Below are 24,260 nucleotides of genomic sequence, written 5' to 3'. Positions count from 1 at the left end.
GTGCAGGTAAGAAGCATCCAGACCAGCCACATCTGCAGAACGATGTTCTTCTGTCTTTGCCCTTTCATCTAATTTAAGGCCATTTCAATGTTTCAGACTGGTCTGGATGTATAATGTGTTGATTGGATGCACAAGCTTTTGCAGTTTTGCTGCATGCACTTCATTGTTAATGCAAACTCAGGTTCTGCTGTGCTGTGGTTTTCTCTCCGTTTGGTGTTTTGCTGCATGATTATGTGCTTGTAGTATTAGTTTGAGGGGAAAATAACCTCCTTAAATACATCAAAATCTTAGGAGACATTTGGGATGAAAAATGTTAAACTAGTGTTCAAAAGCTTGGGATCGGTACTTTTTTTTTTTTTTGACAGAAACTGCATTAAATTTATCAAAAGTGACACTAAAGACATTTATAATGTTACAAAATGCTGTTCTTTTGAACTTTCAATTAATCTGCGAATCCACAAAAATATTGTGCAGCACAACTGTGTTCAACATTGATAATAATCAGAAATGTTTGTTGAGCAGTAAATCAGTATATTATTATGATTTCTGAACATCATGTGACACTGAAGACTGGAGTAATGATGCTGAAAATACAGCTGAAGATCACAGGAATAAATTACAGTTTAACACATATTCACACAGAAAACAGCTATTTTAAATTATAATAATATCTCAGTTTTTTTAAAGTATTTTTTGATTAAATAAATACAGCGCTGGTAAGCAGAAGAGACTTTAAAACATTAAAAAACTGTACCAACCCCAAACCTCTGAACCTTTAAAAATCTAAAAAATGTATCTATAATCATTAGAATTGATTTTATGTAGAAATAATAGTCTATGATATGTGATAGGGACAGTAAACGTGTGTGTGTGTGTGTCGCAGCAGTTAAACTAATGATAGATTTGTGTTCGAAATTCAAAGCCAAACAGGGGTGAAACTTGGACAGATGAATAGACAGATGGACAGATAGATGGATAGACTGCTGGCTTAATTTCTTAATGACCAGCATACTTGTCTATTTTCCACATCTCTCTCTCTCTCGGTCTCTGATCCAGAGCTCCAGTCATCGCCGGTCTTCCAGCTGTCGTGCTTCTGCTCTGAACCGCTCAGATGGACCGATCCACACAGGAGCTGTTTCTGAACTTTATGGTTGTGTTGATCACAGTTCTGCTCATGTGGTTACTGGTCAAACAATATCAGGATGCATGAGGAGCCCAGAGCTCATTCCTCATCATCATCGTCATCCTCAGCAGCGAAGATGAGCTCCAGCACCGGACGATGACGTCTCTGCAGACGGATGGAAGATCTGCCAGTCAGGATGGATCGTCTCATGATGCCTTCAAAAGCAGCACAGTTTGTCCATCTGGATTGTTGTCCTGTGTTAAATGTTAAATGCTTTGATACTCTGAATGTTTACTGTGATAAATTGGGGAAAAAACACTCAGATTAACTGCCAAAAGAGTACCAGCAACAATGTGTTGAGTGAAGACATTGTTTTATTTGTTTAAATAAAGAACTCTTTGGCAATGCTACTGTGTGTGTTTGTGTGTTACGGCATGCATTTCTATATTCATCTGTCACTAGATCACAAAGTTCAGGAGTTAATCTGAACTGAATTACATTAAATGTTCTCTAATGATGTATACATGTCTATCATCTATAGATTACTGTATAGATTTGTGTGCAAATTTTGCTTTAAATCTCTTTTCTCAGATAAAGCCTTCAAAGGTTTTTAATATAGTGCTCTTTTTGACATTTCTGAAGCAGGCTTCTCTTGCAGCTCGCTGTTCTAAATTAAAGAATTTGGATGATGATTGGTGATCTTTTATATGTTAATGGCATTAATTAGGAGTCATTTACAAGCAGAGAGCTGAAAACATTCATTTGCAAGTTCAAGATCATTTACGATTCATTGATTTCACATCTGAAAGAGACGCGCAATACTTGAGAGATGATCTAAGATCAAATTTAGGATGGTTTCTGCACAACATGTGATAAGTGAGGCCCGGATGTGTAATTCAGGGCGTTTGGGTGGTTTCTCTCCTCCACGGGTCTCTGTAGCGGCTGAAGCTCAGCACCTGGCAGTGAAACTCCGTCAGCGCTCGCGGCATCGGCGACACCTCCTGCCACTCGGACCGTCGGCTGTCGTACACCTGCACCTCGTCCGTGATCTCATCGGGCGAATAATCGCCGCCCAGAATGTAGATCTTATCCCGCACACCGATGGCGCCCGCATTGAACCCAGCGCACTCGAACGAACCTTCGCCCTTCCAAACGCAACTATCCGGACAGAAGCTGTAGACTTTATATGTAGAAAGATCGCACAGATACAGCGTGTCGTTGATGGACACGGACTTGACGAGCGTGGCGTGGAAGTACTGGCCGAACTCTGCCACTAGTTGGCACCACTGATCTGCGACGGCGTCGTAGCGGAGGAAACAGTCGAGCGAAGGATTGAAAGCTTCGGTAATCTCCATCTCGGATCCGAGCGTGTAAATGATGCTCCCGCATGCGCTCGCTTCCGGAAAGTAGATTCCTTTGGGAAGAGGGCTGACGGAAGTCCAAACGCCGCTTAGAGGATCAAAGTATTCAACGTCCAGAACGCTACAAGCGTTGTGTGTTTTCCCGCCGATTACGTAAATGCGATTTAGAGCGGAAACGGATGCATGCATCGTCCGGGGGTTGCGCATGCGCAGAGCTGGTGTGTAACTGTGCGCGACGGGACAGTAGCACCAGACTTCGTCTGTCGCGTCATGCTGATGCGCAGCGATGTGCAGGCGAATAGTGCGATGACATTCGCCGAGGCATCCACCAATGATGAAGAGCTTTTCTCCGAAACTGGTGAGCGATGATCCGGGTCGGTCTATAATCTGCGCGGCGTCATTTGGAAGCTCCATCCAGAGATCCGCACCAATGTTGTAGCAAAACGCATACCGAATCTCTCCACTATCCTCTGTTTTGTGCACAAAAATATAGTTGGATGTCGTAGAAGGCCGAGCATCACAAAACAATCCACTGAAGCGATCAACGCGTGCGAGAGCTTGTTTAATCTCGCTAATGCAGCATCCGTCTGCGCTCAGCAGCCGCTTGGCCTCCTCCAGCGCAGATGGACGCAGATGGTGCAGACGGACCCGCAGAAGCAGCTTCGGTAGAAGGATTTTGCGCGACTGCGGCTCATGTCGTGTCCAGCAGAGCAGCGCATCCAGGACGCTTTCTTCGTCTGGGACACTGAGTGCGTCTGAGGTCAGGCAGCGCTCTAAGATGCATGCAGGCATCTCCAGAAAGTCCGGAGCAGAGGAAAGTGCGTGGAAGTTCTGCGTGATGAAGTCGGTTGCGCGGCGCAGGAGACGCGAGGAGCCGTAACCCTCAGCGAGTGCTAACAGCTGCAGGCAGTTGGAGAGATCCAGGGTTTGGACCAGGAAGTCACTGCAAGCGCGAGAGAGGAAGCCCACCTGAGCGAAGGAAAGACAGAAGACATGATAAAGCTGTTAACGTATATGCCATTAGCACCGTTTCCATCCAACGAGTCAAAGAGGACAAAACCGTCACTTCCTGGTAAACTGGCACTAAATATCACTAAGAAAACTAGGAGAAGCCACTGGATATAATAATGTTCATATATGATCAATTACTTGCGCCTCAGAGCGAGCAGATGAAACAATAAATGCAGTCATTGCTTTCGGAGGCGGATGCTGCTGTTTGGGAACACAGTCATTTAGGACAATTATACAGAATTACTTTGACGACTTTGCTCAGCGATTTCAGAACGACCAAAACAACACATAGATGCTGTGATCGAGATCGGTCCGCTGGGTAGTCCAGTTATCCCGTCTCATAGCGCAAACTCACATCACTGTTTCAATGACGAGGAATTTATTCTGAACATTTGTTTCCATCGTAGTTTATGCGCATTTTTTCTTATTGGATAAAAAGTTTATCCTACTCAGATGTGCGCATAAGTTTTTTATGTGCATTTTTAGAATTTATGCACATCTTGGCGTTTCCATCCAACGTTTTTTTATACGATATTTCGAAACGTGCATAAAAATAGGTGGATGGAAACATAGCTAATGACCTTTTTCACATGTCCAGGTTTCTCAGCAGCGGAAGTCGTCATAGTTGGGTAAACTTCCGAGACCACAAATATATTTTTTACATTCTCATTTGTTCTCAAGAAAAACTCACAACTTTGAATCAAAGGAAAAAGATTGTTCTCTCTTCTGACTGCCGTTTTCAGTCTCTCAATGTCAAATTTACCATCCCTCCCATAGACGCTGCATTAGAAACACCCTCGCAATAGCGTTAACTAGTTTTTTGTAATTTGATACAAATTTGATATAAATGTGCATACATTGTTTAAAAATTCTAAATATAAAAATTTTTGAGGATTCACGATGCTGATGACCATTGAAACACGTCATCACAGTCTTGTGAAAAGGCTCCATTAGATCATTCCTATTTAATTTAATTTAAAAGGGACAAATGCACATTAATAAACATTATATAAATACAGCAGATGTAGCATAAATGCTATTTTTCATCTTTAATCCCTGGACAGAATGTTACAAAAGCACCATAAAAACAAATACAAAAATGTCTAAATTACCAATTTATTAAAATTATGGTAAAAACATGGGGAAAAGAACAAACATAAAAAGTATACACAATAAATTAGATTTATATGTTCACCTGTGTCACGAATCTGGTCCATGCTCTCCCGGTTAACCACCACCAGAGGTCACCCGTTCACCACATTGACTTTCACTCACATCACACTGGACTCCATTTCCCACAATGCATTGCACAGATCACAGCTGTCACCATTCACACATCACACACACCTGATGCTGATTTCACAATCACTCACTCTCTATTTAAGCCTGGGATTTGCTTTTGCTCAGGGCCGAGTATTGTTAGCGTCTATCTCTCTCCTAGCGATAGCTACTTTACAGAGCCATAGTCTTAGTCTTGTCTTGCCTTGTTTATCTTGCCGTGTCTGACCCTGCCCGTGTTTCCTGGATTAACCCTTCGCCTTGTCGTTTGGACTCTGTTTGCTCGCTGTTTGGATTATTGCTCTCGTTTCTGGATTATCTCTCTGCCTTGCCCCTTTGGATACTGTTCGCCGATCGTCGACCCACGCTTGCTCCACGGATTGCTGTGTCTTGCCCTTGCCATACCTGTTTGCCACCGTCTGACCCTGCCTGTTTCTGACCATGTTTAATAATAAAGCTTTGCATATGGATCCGCATGTCTCACGTCTCGTCAGCCCCGTAACAACCTGACACCAGCATTATTATAGTTAACTAAAACTAAAATAACTAAATGACATATAACTATTTAATAAACATATATAATAATATATAATCTGCTATCTGGTAGATATATAATAAAAATACAATAAGCATTAACTGAAATAAAAGGTCAACATATTTTATTTCAGCTAGTTGCCAATGCAACAGTTCTCATTTCGTTTAGTTTTAGTTCATGTACTAAAATAACTAAAAGTAAAAAAAAAAAATAATAATAAAATACTACATTGAAAAAAAAAAACAATAACTAATAAAAATGACAAAAATAACTAAAAGTGAACACTAATAAAATTAAACAAATAAAATAAAAACATCTCGGGTTACTCGCGTAACCCTTGTTCTCTGAATAGGGAATGAGACGCTGCATAAGCTAAGACGCTTTGGGAAACGCCCCTGGGTGTGCCGATTGTCTAAAGCCCTTATAGAATCACGCCAATTCATTGGCTGATGGTGTGGATGCTGTCTTCGACGTTCTTACGTCGCCTCCTTATACTGGTGAGCGCGCCGTCTGCTCCTCAGATTTCTCTGCCGAAAAGGCCCCTGTCGGCAGCTTGAGGAGCTTGGCAGCAAACACAGCGTCTCGTTCCCTATTCAGAGAACAAGGGTTATGCAAGTAACCCGAGACATTCTCTTTCATAGGTTCACTCAACGCTGCGTAAGCTGAGACGCTTTGGGAACGATATACCAACACACGCCAAGCTAAAAACACCGCCCTATCTGCCCCGTTTACGAACCAGACAGCATACACGGCTGGTTCAAGCTGATAAGATCTGGGAACCCGGAGCCGTGTCAAGATCCAAGTTATAGAACCTGATAAAAGTGTGCAGAGAGGACCATCCTGCTGATACATAAATATCCTCTAGGGGGACCCCTCTAAAAAGAGCTTGAGAGGAAGCCACGCTCCTAGTAGAATGCGCCCGAACGCTGAGAGGTGAAGGAAGACCACGCACCTCATAAGCCAGTGAAATAGCGTCCCTCATCCAGTGAGAAATTCTGTGCTTCGATGTGGCAAGCCCACGGCAGCCAGCACCAAAACATACCAACAACTCGGGAGATTTCCTCCAATGGCTGGAGCGGTCCACAGAGATGTTCAAAGCTCGGACAGGACAGAGCATGTGAAGCCTTTCATCCTCGCCTGAAGCAAAGGGAGGAGGATGGAAAGAGTGAAGTGTGACCACCTGAGAGGGAAACGATGCGGATAAAACCTTGGGAACATAGCCAGGCCTAGGCCGTAATGTTACTTTGACCAGACCAGGGGCGAAGTCAAAACACATTTCGCTGACAGAGAGAGCTTGCAAGTCCCCAACTCGTTTCAAAGATGTTAGTGCCAACAAAAGAGTAACCTTGAGAGTCAGAATCCGTTCTGGAGCTGACTCCAGGGGCTCAAAAGGGGGCCTCCATTAAGCCCTCCAGGATGACTGATAAGTCTCAAGAAGGAACTCCAAGGGGGTGTACTAGTCTCAGACGCCGGACTCCACATACAGTATAAATACAGAGACCAACCGATGTCTCCCCAGGGGAACCTCATCCAGCACTAGCGATAATCTCCTGAACATTGGTAGGAAGACCAGAAATCAAAGCTTGTGGCCCTCGATGGGCCATACCCACAGCTTCCAGATCTCAGGTTGAGGGTGCCAGATCTTGCCTTGAAGCTGAGAGAGCAGGTCTTGTCTGATCGGAATCTCCCACGGAGGCCGAAGAGGAATCAGCTCCGAGAACCACGTCTTGGATGGCCAGAACGGGGCTACGAGCAGGGGCCGGTTGCATAAACTGTTAAGACTAGTCTCAAAAAGTTAGTCATCTAATTTTTTTTTCTTCAAGACTGGTCATAACTTTTGAAATTCAGTTAAATAAAGGTAGATATGTCTTATTTGTATTGGAAAAAGTAAGACTGATTAACCCTTGGCAACTGCTATTTGGTCAAACAAGTTCTTAAGACACAGTCTTAACATGGTGGCTAAGTTTATGCAACTGGCCCCAGGAGACGGATACCGCTTTCCTTCACCCTGCACAGAGCTGCCGGAATCAGCTTGACGGGCGGAATCAGCTTGACAGCCTCAGGTCCGGCCATGGGTGAGCGAACGCATCTATGCCCAGAGGTGCTGGGGAACTCAGGGAGAATCAAAGTGGACATGACCTGAGCTTCCAAGTGAACTCCCAAGAACACAGTCTGTTGAGAAGGGGTGACAACACTCTTTTTGGTGTTCATTCTGAGGCCAAGAGCTTAAATGGCGGAGGAGGACATCCCTGTGGTGGCTCACTAACTCCCTGGAGTGGGCCAAAATGTGACAGAAAACACTAAGATGGCGCCGGTGAGATCGGCTGCCGTCACGACTGCTCCGACCAAACTTTGTCTTTTTTTGTTATTTTTTCGTATTGTTAACTATAAACACCGGTTTCTTTTTGTAAGATGGCCATTCTTACATACGACAGGGCCACTCTTATTTCTATTGGTGCACAATGCACTAACCTTTCGCCGATTTTGAACCCGGACCCATCCTGGCCAAGCGAGATCCTGAGGAGGAACAAAGGACGCGACCCGTACCGGCGTCCTCGAGGGAAACGAGCCGGCGTCAGGAACAGGCTGAGGGCTCGCGCACACCGCGCTCCCTTACCAAGTGTCCTGCTCGCCAATGTCCAGTCGCTGGATAACAAACTCGATGACCTCAGGGCAAGAGTCAGGTTCCAGAGGGACATTCGGGACTGCAACCTTCTCTGCTTCACCGAGACATGGCTGAACCCAGCGGTACCAGACCACGCCATCCAGCCGGCCGAGTTCTTCTCGGTTTACCGCATGGACAGAACGCTGGACTCGGGGAAGACTAGGGGAGGTGGAGTATGTCTGATGGTGAACAAACACTGGTGCGACAGCGCGAGCATTGTAGCCCTCTCACGCTCCTGCACACCGAATCTTGAACTTCTGACCATCAAATGTCGCCCTTTTTATCTCCCTCGGGAATTTAGCTCGGTCATCGTCAGTGCCATTTATATTCCACCTCAAGCGGACACGGACACTGCGATATGGGATTTACATGAAACACTACACCTTCACCAGACACAGCACCGGGACGCCGCATTCATTGTTTTGGGAGATTTCAACAGTGCCAACCTCAAGCGTGCACTGCCGAACTTCCATCAGCACATCAGCTGCCCCACCAGGGGCGAAAGGACATTAGATCACTGTTACACCCCATATAAGAACGGCTACAAGGCACAGTCACAACCACCGTTTGGGAAATCGGACCACGCCGCCATCTTCCTCATGCCTGTTTACAAACAGAGGCTGAAACAGGAAGCCCCGGTGCAGAGGGAGGTCCAACGCTGGACGGACCAATCGGTGGCCGCTCTGCAGGACGCGCTAGATGACGCAGACTGGGACATGTTCCGGCGCAGCTCTGATGACGTCAGCTTGTTTACGGAAGCGGTTGTGGGATTTATAGAGAAACTAATGGATGATACGGTGCAGAAAACCATCATCAGGACGTTTCCCAACCAGAAGCCGTGGGTGGATAAAACCATCCGCGACGCCCTGAGATCCCGCTCCGCTGCCTACAACACAGGGCTCATCACCGGGAACATGGATGATTACAAGGCTGCATCTTACAGCGTGCGCAGATCGGTGAAGGAGGCGAAGCAGCGCTACGGGAGGAAACTAGAGTCGCAATTCCAACATGGCGACTCTAGGAGCCTGTGGCAGGGACTTAGAACCATCACGGACTATAAAACACCACCCTCCAGATCGGGGAATGCGGACGCCTCTCTGGCTGACGAGCTGAACACTTTTTATGCTCGCTTCGAGGCTGCAGCTAATCACGCTAACGGCGCTAGCAGTGCTAACTGCATGCACGCTGAGGAAGCCGGTGAGGACAACGTATTCATCATCACGGAGCATGACGTGAGGAGGGCATTCAAGAGAGTGAACATCAGGAAGGCAGCAGGACCAGATGGCATCACAGGTCGGGTTCTGAAGGCCTGCGCTGACCAGCTAGCACCGGTGTTCACCGAGATCTTCAACCTCTCCCTGGAACAGTCCATAGTCCCCTCATGCTTTAAGCAGTCCACCATTGTTCCTGTCCCCAAGAAACCGCAGCCCACCTGCCTAAACGACTATCGCCCTGTAGCCCTCACATCAGTGGTGATGAAGTGCTTTGAGAGACTGGTCAGAGACTTCATCATTGCATCACTACCAGACACACTGGATCCACTACAGTTTGCATACAGACATAACCGCTCCACGGAGGATGCCATCTCACACCTCCTCCACACCACAACAAGTCACCTGGACTGCAGAAAAGGGAATTATGTAAAAATGCTGTTTGTGGACTACAGTTCAGCGTTTAACACCATAATTCCCTCCACACTCACCTCCAAGTTGGAGGTCCTTGGTCTCAGCACATCCTTGTGCCAATGGATCTCCAGCTTCCTGAAGGACAGACAACAAGCCGTACGGATGGGTAAACACACCTCATCCTCCATCACCCTAAGCACTGGAGCCCCTCAAGGTTGTGTTCTGAGCCCCCTGCTGTACTCACTGTACACTTATGACTGCGTGGCCACTTCCAACTCCACCACCATCATCAAGTTTGCTGATGACACTGTTGTGTTGGGCCTGATCTCAGACAACGACGAGACGGCCTACATACAGGAGATTAAGAACCTGGAGAGTTGGTGCCAGGTGAATAGTCTACACCTGAACATCAGCAAAACTAAGGAGCTGATAGTGGACTTCAGTACGAAGCAGGAGCGGTCATACCAGCCGATCACGATCAGCGGGACTCCAGTGGAGAGAGTGGACAGCTTCAGATACCTGGGTGTTCACATCACGCAGGACTTGACTTGGTCCTGTCATACCAGCACCCTGGTGAAGAAGGCCAGGCAGCGTCTGTACCATCTGAGACGCTTAAAGGACTTTAGACTTCCCTCTCGGGTGCTTAAGACTTTTTACACCTGCACCATCGAGAGCGTCCTGACGGGCAGCATCACTTCCTGGTTCGGGAACTGCACTATGCAGGACAGACGAGCCCTCCAGAGGGTGGTGCGTTCAGCGGAACGTACCATTCACACCGAGCTCCCTAACCTGCAGGAGATCTACAGCAAGCGGTGCCTGACCAGGGCCAGGAAGATAGTGAAGGACCTCAGCCATCCCAACAATGGACTCTTTTCTCTGCTGCGTTCAGGGAGACGCTTCCGCTCCATGAAGGCGAACACAGAGAGAATGAGGAGGAGCTTCTTCCCGCAGGCCATTCGGAGTCTTAACCACTCTCCACTATAATCACATCACCCCACACTTCCACTTTGCACATTTTTCAAGTACAATCTGCACTAATTTGTAGAAGGTTACGTAAGGATAAATGAGTGGGACTTACATACCATTTGTCTTTGTCTTTAGTATCCTTTACTCACTTATACACTTTACTGCACAGCACAGCACACGGACACTTTATCACTGACATACACTTTACTTTTATAGAATCTATATAGAATCATATTCTTTTTTTATTCCTCATATCTATTTTTATTCTCATATCTATTTGTTATTTTATTGCTAGTTTATTTCTGTATATATGTTTACTGTACTTTTTCTATTTGTATTTTTGTAAACTTGAGGTTTTTCTTAATTTTGTTGGATAATTTGTTGGACAGTCGTACAATACATTTCACTACATGTCGTACTACGTATGTATATGTATGTGACAAATAAAATTTGAATTTGAATTTGAAAATTTGAATTTGATTTAGAACTGAATGAAGTGAGTGTGTTAGAGGCGGGCAGAAACGTTTGAATGGTCTGGGCCAGCCTCGTGAGGTTTTCGGGGGAAACTCTCCTCTTGCTGACATGAGAGTCAGCAGCGACTCGATGGAGCTGAAGCAGCAGGCCTGTTGGACCGCTTCAGCTCAATCCACCTGTGAGGTCGCCGGTGGGGCAATGGCCAGCCGCAGGCTCCCCAGACCGTGATCGGAGGGGGATGAACCGGGGCGCTGCTTCTACTGGCGGTCGCCTTCCTGGGCAAGGAGCGCTCTCTGGACAAGGAGGAGGAGGGGGTGTTAGAGGAGTCCCGCATCCTCCTAGGCATAAACTGCCTGAGGGCAGCTGACTGAGACTTGGCGGATCGAAACATCGCTGGCTTGAATCCTATCTCACCGGTAGATCCTTCAGGGTGGCCTGGGGAGGGGAGGTATCCAAGCCACATCAACTGGTCACTGGAGTTCCTCAGGGATCGGTTCTTGGACCCCTCCTCTTCTCCACATACACTACATCGCTGGGTCCCATCATACATGCACATGGCTTCTCCTATCACTGCTACGCCGATGAAACACTGCTCTATCTCTCTTTTCAACCAGATGACCCGACGGTAGCTGCACGGATCTCAGGCTGCCTGGCGGACATCTCGGCATGGATGAAAGAACATCACCTACAGCTCAACCTGGCAAAGACGGAACTTCTTGTCTTCCCTGCCACTCTGACACTACAGCATGACTTCACGATTCAGTTAGGCTCATCAATGATTACCCCATCAACTTCGGTCAGAAATCTTGGTGTAATCTTTGATGACCAGCTGACCTTCAAAGAGCACATTGCAAAGACTGCTCGATCCTGCAGGTTTGCACTACACAACATCAGAAAGATCAGGCCCTTTCTGACAGAGCATGCTGCGCAACTTCTTGTCCAGGCCCTTGTTGTTTCTAGACTGGACTACTGCAATGCTCTTCTGGCTGGTCTGCCATCAAACACAATCAAACCTCTACAAATGATTCAGAATGCAGCGGCACGACTGATCTTCAACGAGCCCAAAAGAGCGCATGTTACACCTTTCTTCATCTCCTTGCACTGGCTACCAGTGGCAGCTCGCATCAAGTTCAAGACACTGATGCTTGCGTACAGAACTACCACAGGCTCAGCACCCTCCTACTTCCACTCACTATTACGAACCTACATCCCCTCCAGAAGTCTGAGATCTGCTAGTGAGCGACGCCTTGTGGTACCATCACAGAGAGGCTCAAAATCACTCTCCAGAACATTCTCGTTCACCATTCCTGGCTGGTGGAATAATCTTCCCACCCCTATCCGGAACGCCGGATCCCTGGCAATCTTCAAGCAACAACTGAAAACTCATCTCTTTCGGCAGTACTTGACTTCATCCTAAACTCAAAAAAAAAAAAAAAAACTCTTTCCCTATATCTTTCTCTCCCTCCCTTACTAGCTTGTACTTATTTGAACAATGACTGAGACTTGGTGCTACGAGCACTTCCTCTGTCTGATTGCCTCTTCAAGATTAATCGCTTTTTGTATTCCCCGATTGTAAGTCGCTTTGGATAAAGTCATTTCGCGTCTGCCAAATGACTAAATGTAAATGTAAACTTCTCAACCACAGAGTTGACCGCCTCCCCAAATAGCCCAGACTGAGAAATGGGGGCGTCAAGGAGAATAACTTTCTCCTTCTCACAAATCTCTGTGGGATTAAGCCATAGGTGGCGCTCTGCAGCTACCGAGCCCACCATAGAGCGCCCTATAGCGTGTGCAGTGTGCTTAGTGGCTCTCAGGGCCAAGTCCGTGGCTCTGCGGAGCTCCTTGACTGCCTCTAGAGTCAGACCGCCACCCTTGTCCATCTTCTTCAGAACTTCCGCCTGGTAGGCTTGGAGGATGGCCATAATATGGAGGGCCATGCCTGCCTGACCAGCTGCCATGTAGGACTTTCCGATAAGGGCGGAAGTGGTCCTACATGGTTTAGTTGGAAGGAGGGGATGGAACTTCCAGGAAGGCGCCAAAGATGGCGAGAGGTGTGTGGCCAGCTTGTCCTCAATCGCCGGAATGGCAGTATAGCCCTGCTCCACAGAACCCACTAGGTTGGTGAAGTCAGTGGCTGCCACGTTCGTAAGGTGGGTGGAGAAAGGCTGCTTCCAGGATCTGGAGAGCTCGTGATGCAGATCACTGAAAAATGGTAGCTTCCTCTGTTCATGCCTTGAATTTGGACCGCTAAGGAACCATTCGTCAAGTTTAGACGACTGAGACTCCCAGCGACGCGCAAAAGCACATCCACAAGCTCTGAGTAGGCTGCTAGGCGGGAGAACGTCGGCTAAAGCAGGCTCGAAGTCCTCAGAGTCGGATGCCGCGGTGAATAAAATGTTCTCTAGCCCAAAGGAAACCGCGTCACGTGCCTCCGGGCTAGGACATAAATAATCATGCGTGAATTCAGCCGGATAATTCACGTGCACATTCTCAGGTTAGAGAGGGAGAGAAAGGGCGAGAAGAAGAAAAACGATCCGAAATCGGCCCAGAAAAATTGCAACAGAAGGGCTAATATGGCTGCTTCGTGAAGGCAGAGAAATCTGAGGAGTAGATGTAAGGAGGCGACGTAAGATCATTGAAGACAGCATCTGTGCCATCAGCCAATGAATTGGCGTGATTCTATAAGGGCTTCAGACAATCGGCACACCCAGGGGCAATGTTTCCCAAAGCGTCTTAGCTACGCAGCCTTGAGTGAACCTATGAAAGAGAACTACAATTTAAATGAAAATGGAAAATACAAAAACAGAATTCATTCAAATATATATATATATAAAAAAAGCTACATTATAAGCTCAGTGATAGTAAAACAACACAAAAACATAAATTTTATCATTATTTTATTCAGCTGCAAACTGTTTTCACATCACTAAACACATCTGATGTCAAATACCCCTTTTACTTTGTGTTCAGTGCAATAAAAACCAATAAAAAACCAACAAAACCATCCTCTAATAATAACAATAATAATGTGACACGTCATTTCTTCTGTCTCACCTGCAGGAAAGAGGCCAGTTGAAACAGCATGTCCACATTGTCTTCTCTGATTTCTATTTCACCAGAATACGCGAAATCCAGGAAGGTGTGGACGGCCTGCGGCGAGAGGTTACTGAGCGTCACGGCACCGTCATCACGCTCCCGCATGTCCAGCTCAAACATCGCCCTGTTTTTTAAATTAATACTTTTATTCATCAAGGAAACATAAAATTGATCAAAAATGTCAGTAAAGACATTTCAAAAGATTTCAAATAAATGCTGTTCTTTTGAACTTTCTGTGAATCCTGAAAAATAAAAAGCGTGTGCTTCTGCTGTTTGAGAGACAGCTTTCAGAAATTGTGTGACAAGTAAAGATTTTGCGTGTAAACAGTTGAAAAAAATCTAAATTACAATAATATTTCACTATTTTTAAAGTATTTTTGGTCAAATAAACACAGCCTTGGTGAGCAGAAGAGAACCCAAACCTTGAAAAGTAATGTATGTTATTTATTGAAGTTATTAAATATTATTAAAGTGCAGCAAGACTTTTATGAAGGCAATGTGAGCGGTGTTTGTTGCTGGGTGGCTTCCAGGTTGTTTTTATGTGAAATATGTGCTGTATTCACCTGAAGAAGTCGCTGCATGCGGCGAGAACACAGCGGTGACACGGCAGCGTCTCCTCCTGCACTCGGACGCTGAAGTCAAACAGAACTCCTCTCTCTCTGAAGCCCTGAAGAACACTGAGCACCTGCTGACCGTGAGACTCGGACACCAGGAACACTGACCGCTGCTCCGACATGCCGTTACACAGAGACCCGCCGGACACGTCCATCAGCTGGAGAGCAGACAGCTTCATTTTACAGTGCACACTCATTCAAAGCAGCACTGTCTCAGCAATGGATGCTCTGCAGTGAATGGGTGCCGTCAGAATGAGAGTCCAAACAGCTGATAAAAACATCACAATAATCCACACCACTCCAGTCCATCAGTTAACATCTGGAGAAGACTCTCATTCTGACGGCACCCATTCACTGCAGAGCATCCATTGCTGAGACACTGATGCAGAGACACATTTCTACAAACCTGATGAAGAAACACACTCATCCTGATCTCAGATGAACTGAGCGTGAGCACATTTCCAACACATTTTCACCAATAAACCTTGAGAGGAACAACTATTCCTGTGCTAACACACCAACCCTAACCATTAACTAGTCCTGAAATCAAAGCGAAATTATTGTTTGATATGAATTCAACAAAAATGATGATTCAGTATTCAAGTGTTATTAAAAAATCTCAATCGATTGAGCCTGTCTTCATATTTCAGACACGCAGTAGAACCCTTTAGAGTCATATTCATGATGATTATCTCCGTTATAACTGACTGTATTCAGTGAATGATGTAAACAGTGCTGAAGTTCCTCACCTGATCAGTCCAATCATCCCTCGATCACACATAAAACATCAGACACAAAAGAGCGTGTTCTTCTGCTCCGTATGCATATGGCTTTATACATATATCAGCTCCAAAGTCTTCAGGAGATGAAGGCGTTCAGATGGAGATGATTAACACTCACGCTTCAGCACCCTGGATAGCGCTCCGGCTCCACTGCGCATGCGCAAAACGCGCGATGACGCTCACGGAAGTCGCACTGCAGGATTTTTATTTATTTTTTATCACTGTATTAAACCTTCAAATAACAAACAGGCATTGTCCTCTTTCCATTGTTAAACACAATAAATCCAAGCAGCACAAAATAACCAAAATAATACAAAAAAATAAACAAACATTACTAAAAGCTAATTATTTCAAGGGGGGGGGGGGGGGGGGGCGTTAGAGTTTTAAGGCACTCTTCGTTTTTAATTGTTTCATGGATTGAAATAAAACCCTAAAGTCATTTTTAAATGCTGTAAAACAAGGAGAAACTGTAACAAATCTACAGTTATCTATATAAGACTTTGCTACAATCAGCATATCATTGCACAGAAATCTCTAGTGCAGGACTCGACTTGATTTCTTATTCACATTTGTATTAGTGTTTGCGTCATGCATTACCAGCAGAAATTTGTCAGAACTAAGGCAACATTTTGCACATCCACTGATTTTCCTTGAAGTTTAGCCTTCCATCAGTTTTCTTTAGAGATCAGACCGGGTTACTGTGACCCTGAAGCACAAAGAGATTTATACATCATCTGAAAGATGAATTAATATTTGTCTGAGATACAACTATTTGAAAATCTGGAATCTGAGGGAGCAAAAAAATCTAAATATTGAGAAAATCTCCTTTAAAGTTGTTCAAATGAAGTTCTTAGCAATGCATATTACTAATCAAAAATGAAGTTTTGATATATTTACGGTAGAAAATTTACTAAATATCTTCATGGAACATGATCTTAATATCCTAATGATTTTTGTCATAAAAGAGAAATGTATAATTTTGATCCATACAATGTATTGTTGGCTATTGCTACAAATATACCTGTGTTACTCATGACTGCTTTTGTGCTGCAGGGTCAGATATTATAACTTATAAATGCATATTTTAAACATCTAATTTAAAAATACACTCACATTTGTATGGAGGCTCGTTTCTGCCACTGGATCATTTTTTTAAAGCTGTAAATTTTTAATTGCATAATTTGGATTTTTTTTCTTGCGATTCTTAATTTATGTCTCACAACTCAGACTTTTCCCCTCACAATTCTGAGAAATAAGTCAGAATTGCAAGATACAAATTCAGAATTGTGAGGAAAACATTTGGAATAGTGAGATAAACATGCAAAAGTCAGAACTGTGCGCTTGCAGTTACCTTTTTATTTCGTAGCATAAAAAAAAAAACAAGATGTAAACTCAGGAAGAAAGTCAGAATTCCTATATCTCACAGTTCTGAGTTTATTTTTATTTTTCTCATTTCTAATTTGCACATACTTGACCTGTACATACATAGTCGCCTATATTATATATTATATATATATATATATATATTGTGTTTTTTTTTTTTTTACTGCTTTGTACATTGGTTATTGGCTATTTCCTGTTATTTTGTTTCATTACATGTGTCCTGTCCTGTTACTGTCTTTCTGTTGCACTGTGGAGCTTCTGTCACTATAACAAATTCCTTGTATGTGTAAACATACTTGGCCAATAAAGCTCATTCTGATTCTGATTCTGATATCGTGCAATTCTGAGGGGGAATAAACAGCCAAATTGAGGGATAAATAGTTGTAAATTGCAAGAAGCTTCCATACATTTTTTATCTCTTTGCTAAAGACTAAAAAATCCAAAATTGTCATATTTTTGTAATATCTGAAGAGCAACACAAAAGGGAAAAATTAGAAAGTCACACTGATAAGACAACTTATTGTATAAACTGCTACATTTATAAGAAAAACCAATGAAAACAAATGAAAAAATTAAAACAAATTTGACATCAAGCCGCATAATTAATTGCGATTTTAATGAAATTAAGACTCCAAGCTTCTTAACTGAAATTAGTTTATTGTAAAATTCAATCAAGGGGAAACTCAGGCATGAGGTGTGTGTGTGTGTGTTCACTGTGACGTCGCCATGATGCTGGACACACCTGTGGACACCAGAGAACATCAGTCATCATGAGCAACACTTCAAACACTGAACTCTGAATGAAAGCGAGAAGTTGATGTCAATCAGACAGACTCACTCTCAAAGTCGATTTTCTCCACGATGTTCTTGGGCTTGACGCTCTCCTCCTGGCTATGAATGAATATCTGTCCATCTTCATTCTCCGTCCAGCCGTACTTATTCATCCAGACCTTCACCTGCGTGTCTGCGGTGAGATCAACACGATCAGGTGTGAGTTACACACGTGTGTCTGTCTGTGTGTCTGTCTGTCTGTCTGTGTGTGTGTGTGTGTGTCTGTCTGTCTGTCTGTGTCTGTCTGTCTGTCTGTCTGTCTGTCTGTCTGTCTGTGTGTGTCTGTCTATCTGTGTGTGTGTGTGTGTGTCTGTCTGTCTGTGTGTGTCTGTCTATCTGTGTGTGTGTGTGTGTGTGTCTGTCTGTCTGTGTGTGTGTGTGTGTGTGTGTGTGTGTGTGTGTCTGTCTATCTGTGTGTGTGTGTGTGTGTGTGTGTGTCTGTCTGTCTGTCTGTGTGTGTCTGTCTATCTGTGTGTGTGTGTGTCTGTCTGTCTGTCTGTCTGTCTGTGTGTGTGTGTGTGTGTGTGTGTGTCTGTCGGTCTGTGTGTGTCTGTCTGTCTGTGTGTGTGTGTGTGTCTGTCTGTCTGTGTGTGTCTGTGTCTGTCTGTCTGTGTGTGTGTGTGTGTGTCTGTCTATCTGTGTGTGTGTGTGTGTGTGCCTGTCTGTCTGTGTGTGTGTGTGTGTGTGTGTCTGTCTGTGTCTGTCTGTCTGTGTGTGTGTGTGTCTGTCTGTCTGTGTGTGTGTCTGTCTGTCTGTGTGTGTGTCTGTCTGTCTGTGTGTGTGTCTGCCTGTCTGTGTGTGTGTCTGTCTGTGTGTCTGTCTGTGTGAGTAGGACGGTGGACAGTGTCTCACCTAGAGGGTCTCCCAGCATCTCAGCCAGCAGCCTGTACTCGATGTTCTGATACGTGATTCCCACGACATGACAGATGACTGGAGACACAGAGAACACACACACACACACACACACATCACATTCACACCAGAACACACTGAAAGCTGGAACTCAGGCCTTCAACTTCACAGCATTGCCAACATTAAGATATGAAATAAGTCACAACACTGCACCTTTAGAGGAGATTCATAATAAAATGTACAGGCTGTGATGATAGAAAATATGATCATATTACCCCAATTTTACAGTCTCTGCACTGGCTACCTATTCAGTTCCGTATCATTTACTAATTATTATTACTTGCCTATAAGGCCCTAAATGGTTTAGCTCCTGCGTACCTAACTTGTCTTCTACCACGCTACAATCCAACCCGCTCTCTAAGGTCACAAAACTCTGGACTTTTGGTAGTACCTAGGATAGCAAAGTCCACTAAAGGAGGTAGAGCTTTTTCACATTTGGCTCCCAAACTCTGGAATAGCCTTCCTGATAACGTTCGGGGTTCAGACACACTCTCTCTGTTTAAATCTAGATTAAAGACACATCTCTTTAGAGCTGCTTTGCAATGATTTGTATCGTAAAAAGCGCTATACAAATAAACTTGAATTGAATTGAAAATGAGTGCAGATGTCTCAATTTGATAAATTTAGTTTCTATTAATTCATTTTTAATAATAAAAAAAAGAAAAGGGTTTCCCATGTATTTGGTGTATTTTGAATATTTGTATGTGTGTTAAACGCTATATATGTGAAGCACAACGCGAGTCTGAACAAATTAGGGGATTAATAAAGCTCTAAACTATAACGGTGTATGTGAAGAGGTTTAGAGACTCATATGAAGAAAAATAAATGTGTCCCTGCAGCACAGAAGCAGTCATCAGTAGCACAGGTATATCTGTAGCAATAGCCAACAATACATTGTATGGATCAAAATTATACATTTCTCTTTTATGACAAAAATCATTAGGATATTAAGATCATGTTCTATGAAGATATTTAGTAAATGTCCTACCGTAAATATATCAAAACTTCATTTTTGATTAGTAATATGCATTGATAAGAACTTCATTTGAACAACTTTAAAGGAGATTTTCTCAATATTTAGATTTTTTTGCTCCCTCAGATTCCAGATTTTCAGATAGTTGCATCTCAGACAAATATTGTCCTATCATAACAAACCATACATCAATGGAAAGATGATTTATTCAGATTACAGATGATGCATAAATCTCAATTTCACAAAATTGTCCCTTATGACTGGTTTTGTGCTCCAGGGTCACATAGGTAAGCATCATAGAGATGTAAAACTTCTGACTGGAAATCTCATCTAATGTTATACATTTATTTCTATGGAAGCCTTTTTTATGCCATGGGGGGGAAAAAGTTATAAAAAGCTAACTGCAACTTTTTAGCTCACAATTCAGACTTTTTTTCTTGCAGGAAAAAAGGCAAAATATAAATGAATTGTGAGAAAATGTACAATTGTGATATAATATTTAAATATAAACACATAAACAGAGCTGTGAGCTATAAATGCAGAATTATGAAAGAAAAGCAAGCAATTCTAATGAAAAATAGAATTGATAGAAAGTCAGAATTACAAGACATGCATGCAGAAATGTGAGGGAAAACGTCTGAATTGTAAGAAAGTCTTTAATTTTTTTATTTCAGCTTTTTCAGTGGAAATGGGCTTCCAGAGGTTTCAGTGAGCAGCAGATGATGGAAATCATAATCTATATAATACAGCAATCACTTACATTTCCGTACTGAGTCCTCAAATCCTGTGATTCCATCAATGAGATCTCGATTCTCCTCCAGACTGGCCTGAGAAACACACAACATTAAACTCTCTCTCTCCTACGGTCCAAACTGTATTTTCTGTCCTCTTACTGTAAACCTAGGTTTTGTGTGAGGAGTAGGTTTAGGGGAAAGAAAATACAGGATAAAAACTATTACAACTATGGAATGAAGCCATAAAACATGGAAACACAAGATGTGTGTGTTTGTACCCAGAAGCTCTGGAAGTGGCACGTCTCCAGCAGGTTTCCCAGATACAGGATCTGTCTTATCGGACGCTCCTCCTGCTGCGACACTGCTGTCAAGGAAACATCTGGACACTACACTAAAGCACTGGGCAGCAAACCAGTATCAGAATGATTCCTGAAGATCAGGTGGAGTAATGAAGCTGAAGCGCACAGTGAAGGATACGTGGGTCTGGTCGATCATGCACTTGCAGAGCGTGAAGTCTGTGTGTGGGAGGTTGGTGAGCGCTTTGAGCAGGATCTGAGCCGTGACGGTGGTCTGGAAGTACGCAGGGTTGAACTGGTACCTGATAGAGATGTAACCATATTATCAATATCATGATATCGTCTTGATATTATCATGGTCACATGATGATATGAAGTGATTGGTCTTCCGGGCAAAAAGTGTAGATTTTAAAATAAAAAAAACGTATATATCAAATAAAAAGAGGGTTGAGTCCCTTTAAAGTTCAGCTACAAGTCAATTCACTTTTTTCTGACTCAAGTTTTCTTAGTTAAGAACATGGGTTGCAGTTTTGACTCTCAAAGTGCACTAGATAGAATAATTTAACTATAAAATGTACACAATTTTCATTATTTCCCAATTCTTCATGTCTTTTTTTTTTTTTTGTGGACTTCATAAGATATTCTCATATTATGAGATTTTGATATAATTACATCCCTAGTGCCTGAGGACACAAGCACACTGCTGAGGGACTGACCGGCTGGAGTGAGACGCGAGCCCTAGATAGTGTGCACACTCACAGTTTGAGCACGGCTAGGTTGGCCTCCAGGTCGTAGGCGTTCTCTCTGGCCTGAGTGTCCACGTATCGCTCCAGCGTGGCCAGATTCTCCGGGTTATACCTGCAATCATTAATGACCCATCATCAGCTGCGGAGCTGCTTACACATCAACTCAACTCTCCTGGGTAATGACACTATTGTCTTCTGTAGAAAAACAGTCAGAATTGTGAGGGGAAAAAAAACTATTGAGAGAAAAAAAGGACAATTTTGCTTTTAAAAAAGTCAGAATTCTCTGTTGTCTTCTGTAGAGCTGAAATTCTTTAGAATTATTTCAGATTTTTTCAGTGAACCTGCTTTGAATCAATCCTACTGTCAAGCGCTACAGAAATACAGGAGCATCTCAATCAATTAGAATATTGTGTAAAAGTTCATTTTTTCTGTAACTTATTTCAAAAAGTGAAACTTTCATATATTTTATATTCATTGCATGTAAAGTAAAACATTTCAAAAGTTTTTCTGTTTTAATTTTGATGATTAGAGCTTACAGCTCATGAAAGTCAAAAATCAGTATCTCAAAATATTAGAATATTTACATTTGAGTTTCAATTAATGACCATCCCTACAGTATAAATTCAGAGTATCTCTTGTTCTTTGAAACCACAATAATGGAGAAGACTGCTGACTTGGCAATGATTCAGAAGACGAACATTGACGCCCTCCACAAAGAGGGTAAGTCACAGAGGGTCATTACTGAAAGATGTGGCTGTTCACAGAGTGCTGTATCAAAGCATATTAAATGCAAAGTTGACTGGAAGGAAGAATTTGGGTAGGAAAAAGTGCACAAGCAACAGGGATGACCGCAAGCTTGAGAATACAGTCAAGCAAAGCTGATTCAAACACTTGGGAGAGCTTCAGAAGGAGTGGACTGAAGCTGGAGTCAGTGCATCAAGAGTCTCCACGCTCAGACGTCTTCAGGAAAAGAGCTACCAAGCCACTTCTGAACCAGAGACAACGTCAGAAGCGTCTTACCTGGGCTGTGGAGAAAAAGAACTGGACTGTTGCTCAGTGCTCCAAAGTCCTCTTTTCAGATGAAAGTACATTTTGCATTTCATTTGGAAATCAAGGTCCCAGAGTCTGGAGGAAGAGTGGAGAGGCACAGAATCCATGTTGCTTGAAGTCCAGTGTGAAGTTTCCACAGTCAGAGATGATTTGGGCTGCCATGTCATCTGCTGGTGTTGGTCCACTGTGTTTTCTGAAGTCCACAGTCAACGCAGCCATCTACCAGGAGATTTTAGAGCACTTCATGCTTCCTTCTGCTGACAAGCTTTATGGAGATGCTGATTTCCTTTTCCAGCAGGACTTGGCTCCTGCCCACACTGCCAAAGATACCAAAAGCTGGTTCAATGACCATGGTGTTACTGTGCTGGATTGGCCAGCAAACTCGCCTGACCTGAACCCCATAGAGAATCTCTGAGGTATTATCAAGAGGAAGATGAGAGACACCAGACCCAACAATGCAGATGACCTGAAGGCCGCTATCAAAGCATCCTGGGCTTCCATACCACCTGAGCAGTGCCACAGGCTGATCACCTCCATGCCACGCCGCATTGATGCAGTAATTCATGCAAAAGGAGGCTCAACCAAGTACTGAGTGCATAGAAATGAACATACTTTTCAGAAGCCTGACATTTGTTTAAAATATCCTTTTTTTTTTATTGATATTATGTAATATTCAAATTTTCGAGACACTGAATTGGTGGGTTTTTGTTAAATATGAGCCTAAATCATCACAATTAAAAGAACCCAAGGCTTAAACTCCTTCAGTCTGTGTGCATTGGATTTATTTAATACACGAGTTTCACAATCTGAGCTGAATTACTGAAATAAATGACCTTTTCCACGACATTCTAATTTATTGAGGTGCACCTGTATATATGACTTGAATTATTACACGCAGATGAATCTTAACGACACACAAGCAGCTACTTTGAATAAATTAATTCAGTTTATGAAGATAATTATGATATTAATAATAATAATCACCTGTCGATGCCCCGCAGAAGTTTGCCGACGTTCGCTCTCATCTGCTCGATGGTCGTCGTCATGATTCCAGATGTTTGTTTATTATTATTTTAACGGTAAGTGTTTATATTTGTGTTTATTTCCCAGACACATGGACCCTCGCGAGCGGAAGCGCGGCGCGTGGAAGCGGAAGAGGACGTGACGTTATCGGACGCGCGCAGTGACTCTGGAGTGGGCGGAGTCATTACAGCTTTATTAATCTCTCAAAACATTATTTATGCATCGTTCCGTTTTACTGAAATATTTTAGTTCGATGTTCGTCTGACATTTTTTAAATGTTACTTCACAACGGTTTTATAACTTAACGAGAACATTAGCGAAACGTTCTTAAAACATTTGTTGTCTGAACACATTAAGTGTTATTCATTACACAAACACGTGTCATATTCATTGCATAATTATTATAATAGATGCAGACATTTAATTAGTTCAGTAATTAGGCAGCGGTTATTGACACAAAGTGAAAATAGCGGTATTTTCTGCTATTTCTGCTTCTTATTGCAGTCCATCATAAAACAGTGTGCAGTAATAATGCAGAGAGGGTAAATTATGATTTTTATTAAATGGATGCTGCCTTATTGGGACGATAAAGCCCCCTATCTACCTAAAATATTAATAATTAAAATAAGTGTAAGTAGGGGTCTCTTCAAATAAATCACCTTCACTTCATGCAAATACACACTCCGTAAATTATTACATTATCTTACTAGAACTTTAAATTATATTTAATATTTTATTTTTAATTATGTTGATGTTTGTTTGCATCTACATTGGGTCAGTTG

At 43.2% G+C, this 24,260-nt stretch overlaps 2 protein-coding genes across 3 annotated transcripts; both read right to left on the bottom strand.

The window, feature by feature from the left end:
* Positions 1-2,019: 2,019 nt before the first annotated feature.
* Positions 2,020-14,888, bottom strand: kbtbd3 (kelch repeat and BTB (POZ) domain containing 3; the record flags this gene model as incomplete). The annotated part of the gene is made up of 3 exons (XM_079387389.1): positions 14,698-14,888; positions 14,093-14,258; positions 2,020-3,453 (listed from the first exon to the last, which is right to left on the bottom strand). Exons 1-3 carry the CDS (start codon positions 14,868-14,870, stop codon positions 2,020-2,022), a joined length of 1,773 nt encoding a protein of 590 aa, XP_079243515.1. The 5' UTR covers positions 14,871-14,888.
* A 2,662-nt stretch (positions 14,889-17,550) lies between these two features.
* Positions 17,551-23,655, bottom strand: LOC306851450 (eukaryotic translation initiation factor 3 subunit K). 2 transcript variants are annotated; one of them, XM_079387691.1, is made up of 8 exons: positions 23,440-23,655; positions 21,419-21,517; positions 20,841-20,961; positions 20,642-20,716; positions 20,390-20,456; positions 18,597-18,674; positions 17,752-17,877; positions 17,551-17,655 (listed from the first exon to the last, which is right to left on the bottom strand). In XM_079387691.1, exons 1-8 carry the CDS (start codon positions 23,499-23,501, stop codon positions 17,624-17,626), a joined length of 660 nt encoding a protein of 219 aa, XP_079243817.1. In that variant the 5' UTR covers positions 23,502-23,655; the 3' UTR covers positions 17,551-17,623. The 2 variants fall into 2 exon arrangements, with proteins under 2 accessions (XP_079243817.1, XP_079243816.1); XM_079387690.1 differs by having other exon boundaries at positions 20,642-20,719; positions 23,440-23,613.
* Positions 23,656-24,260: the final 605 nt, after the last annotated feature.

Source organism: Barbus barbus, assembly GCF_936440315.1.
Source record: "Barbus barbus genome assembly, chromosome: 31".
Classification (NCBI taxonomy): domain Eukaryota; kingdom Metazoa; phylum Chordata; class Actinopteri; order Cypriniformes; family Cyprinidae; genus Barbus; species Barbus barbus.
Note: the sequence above shows the minus strand (reverse complement) of the source record. Positions and strands in the feature narration are given on the sequence as shown.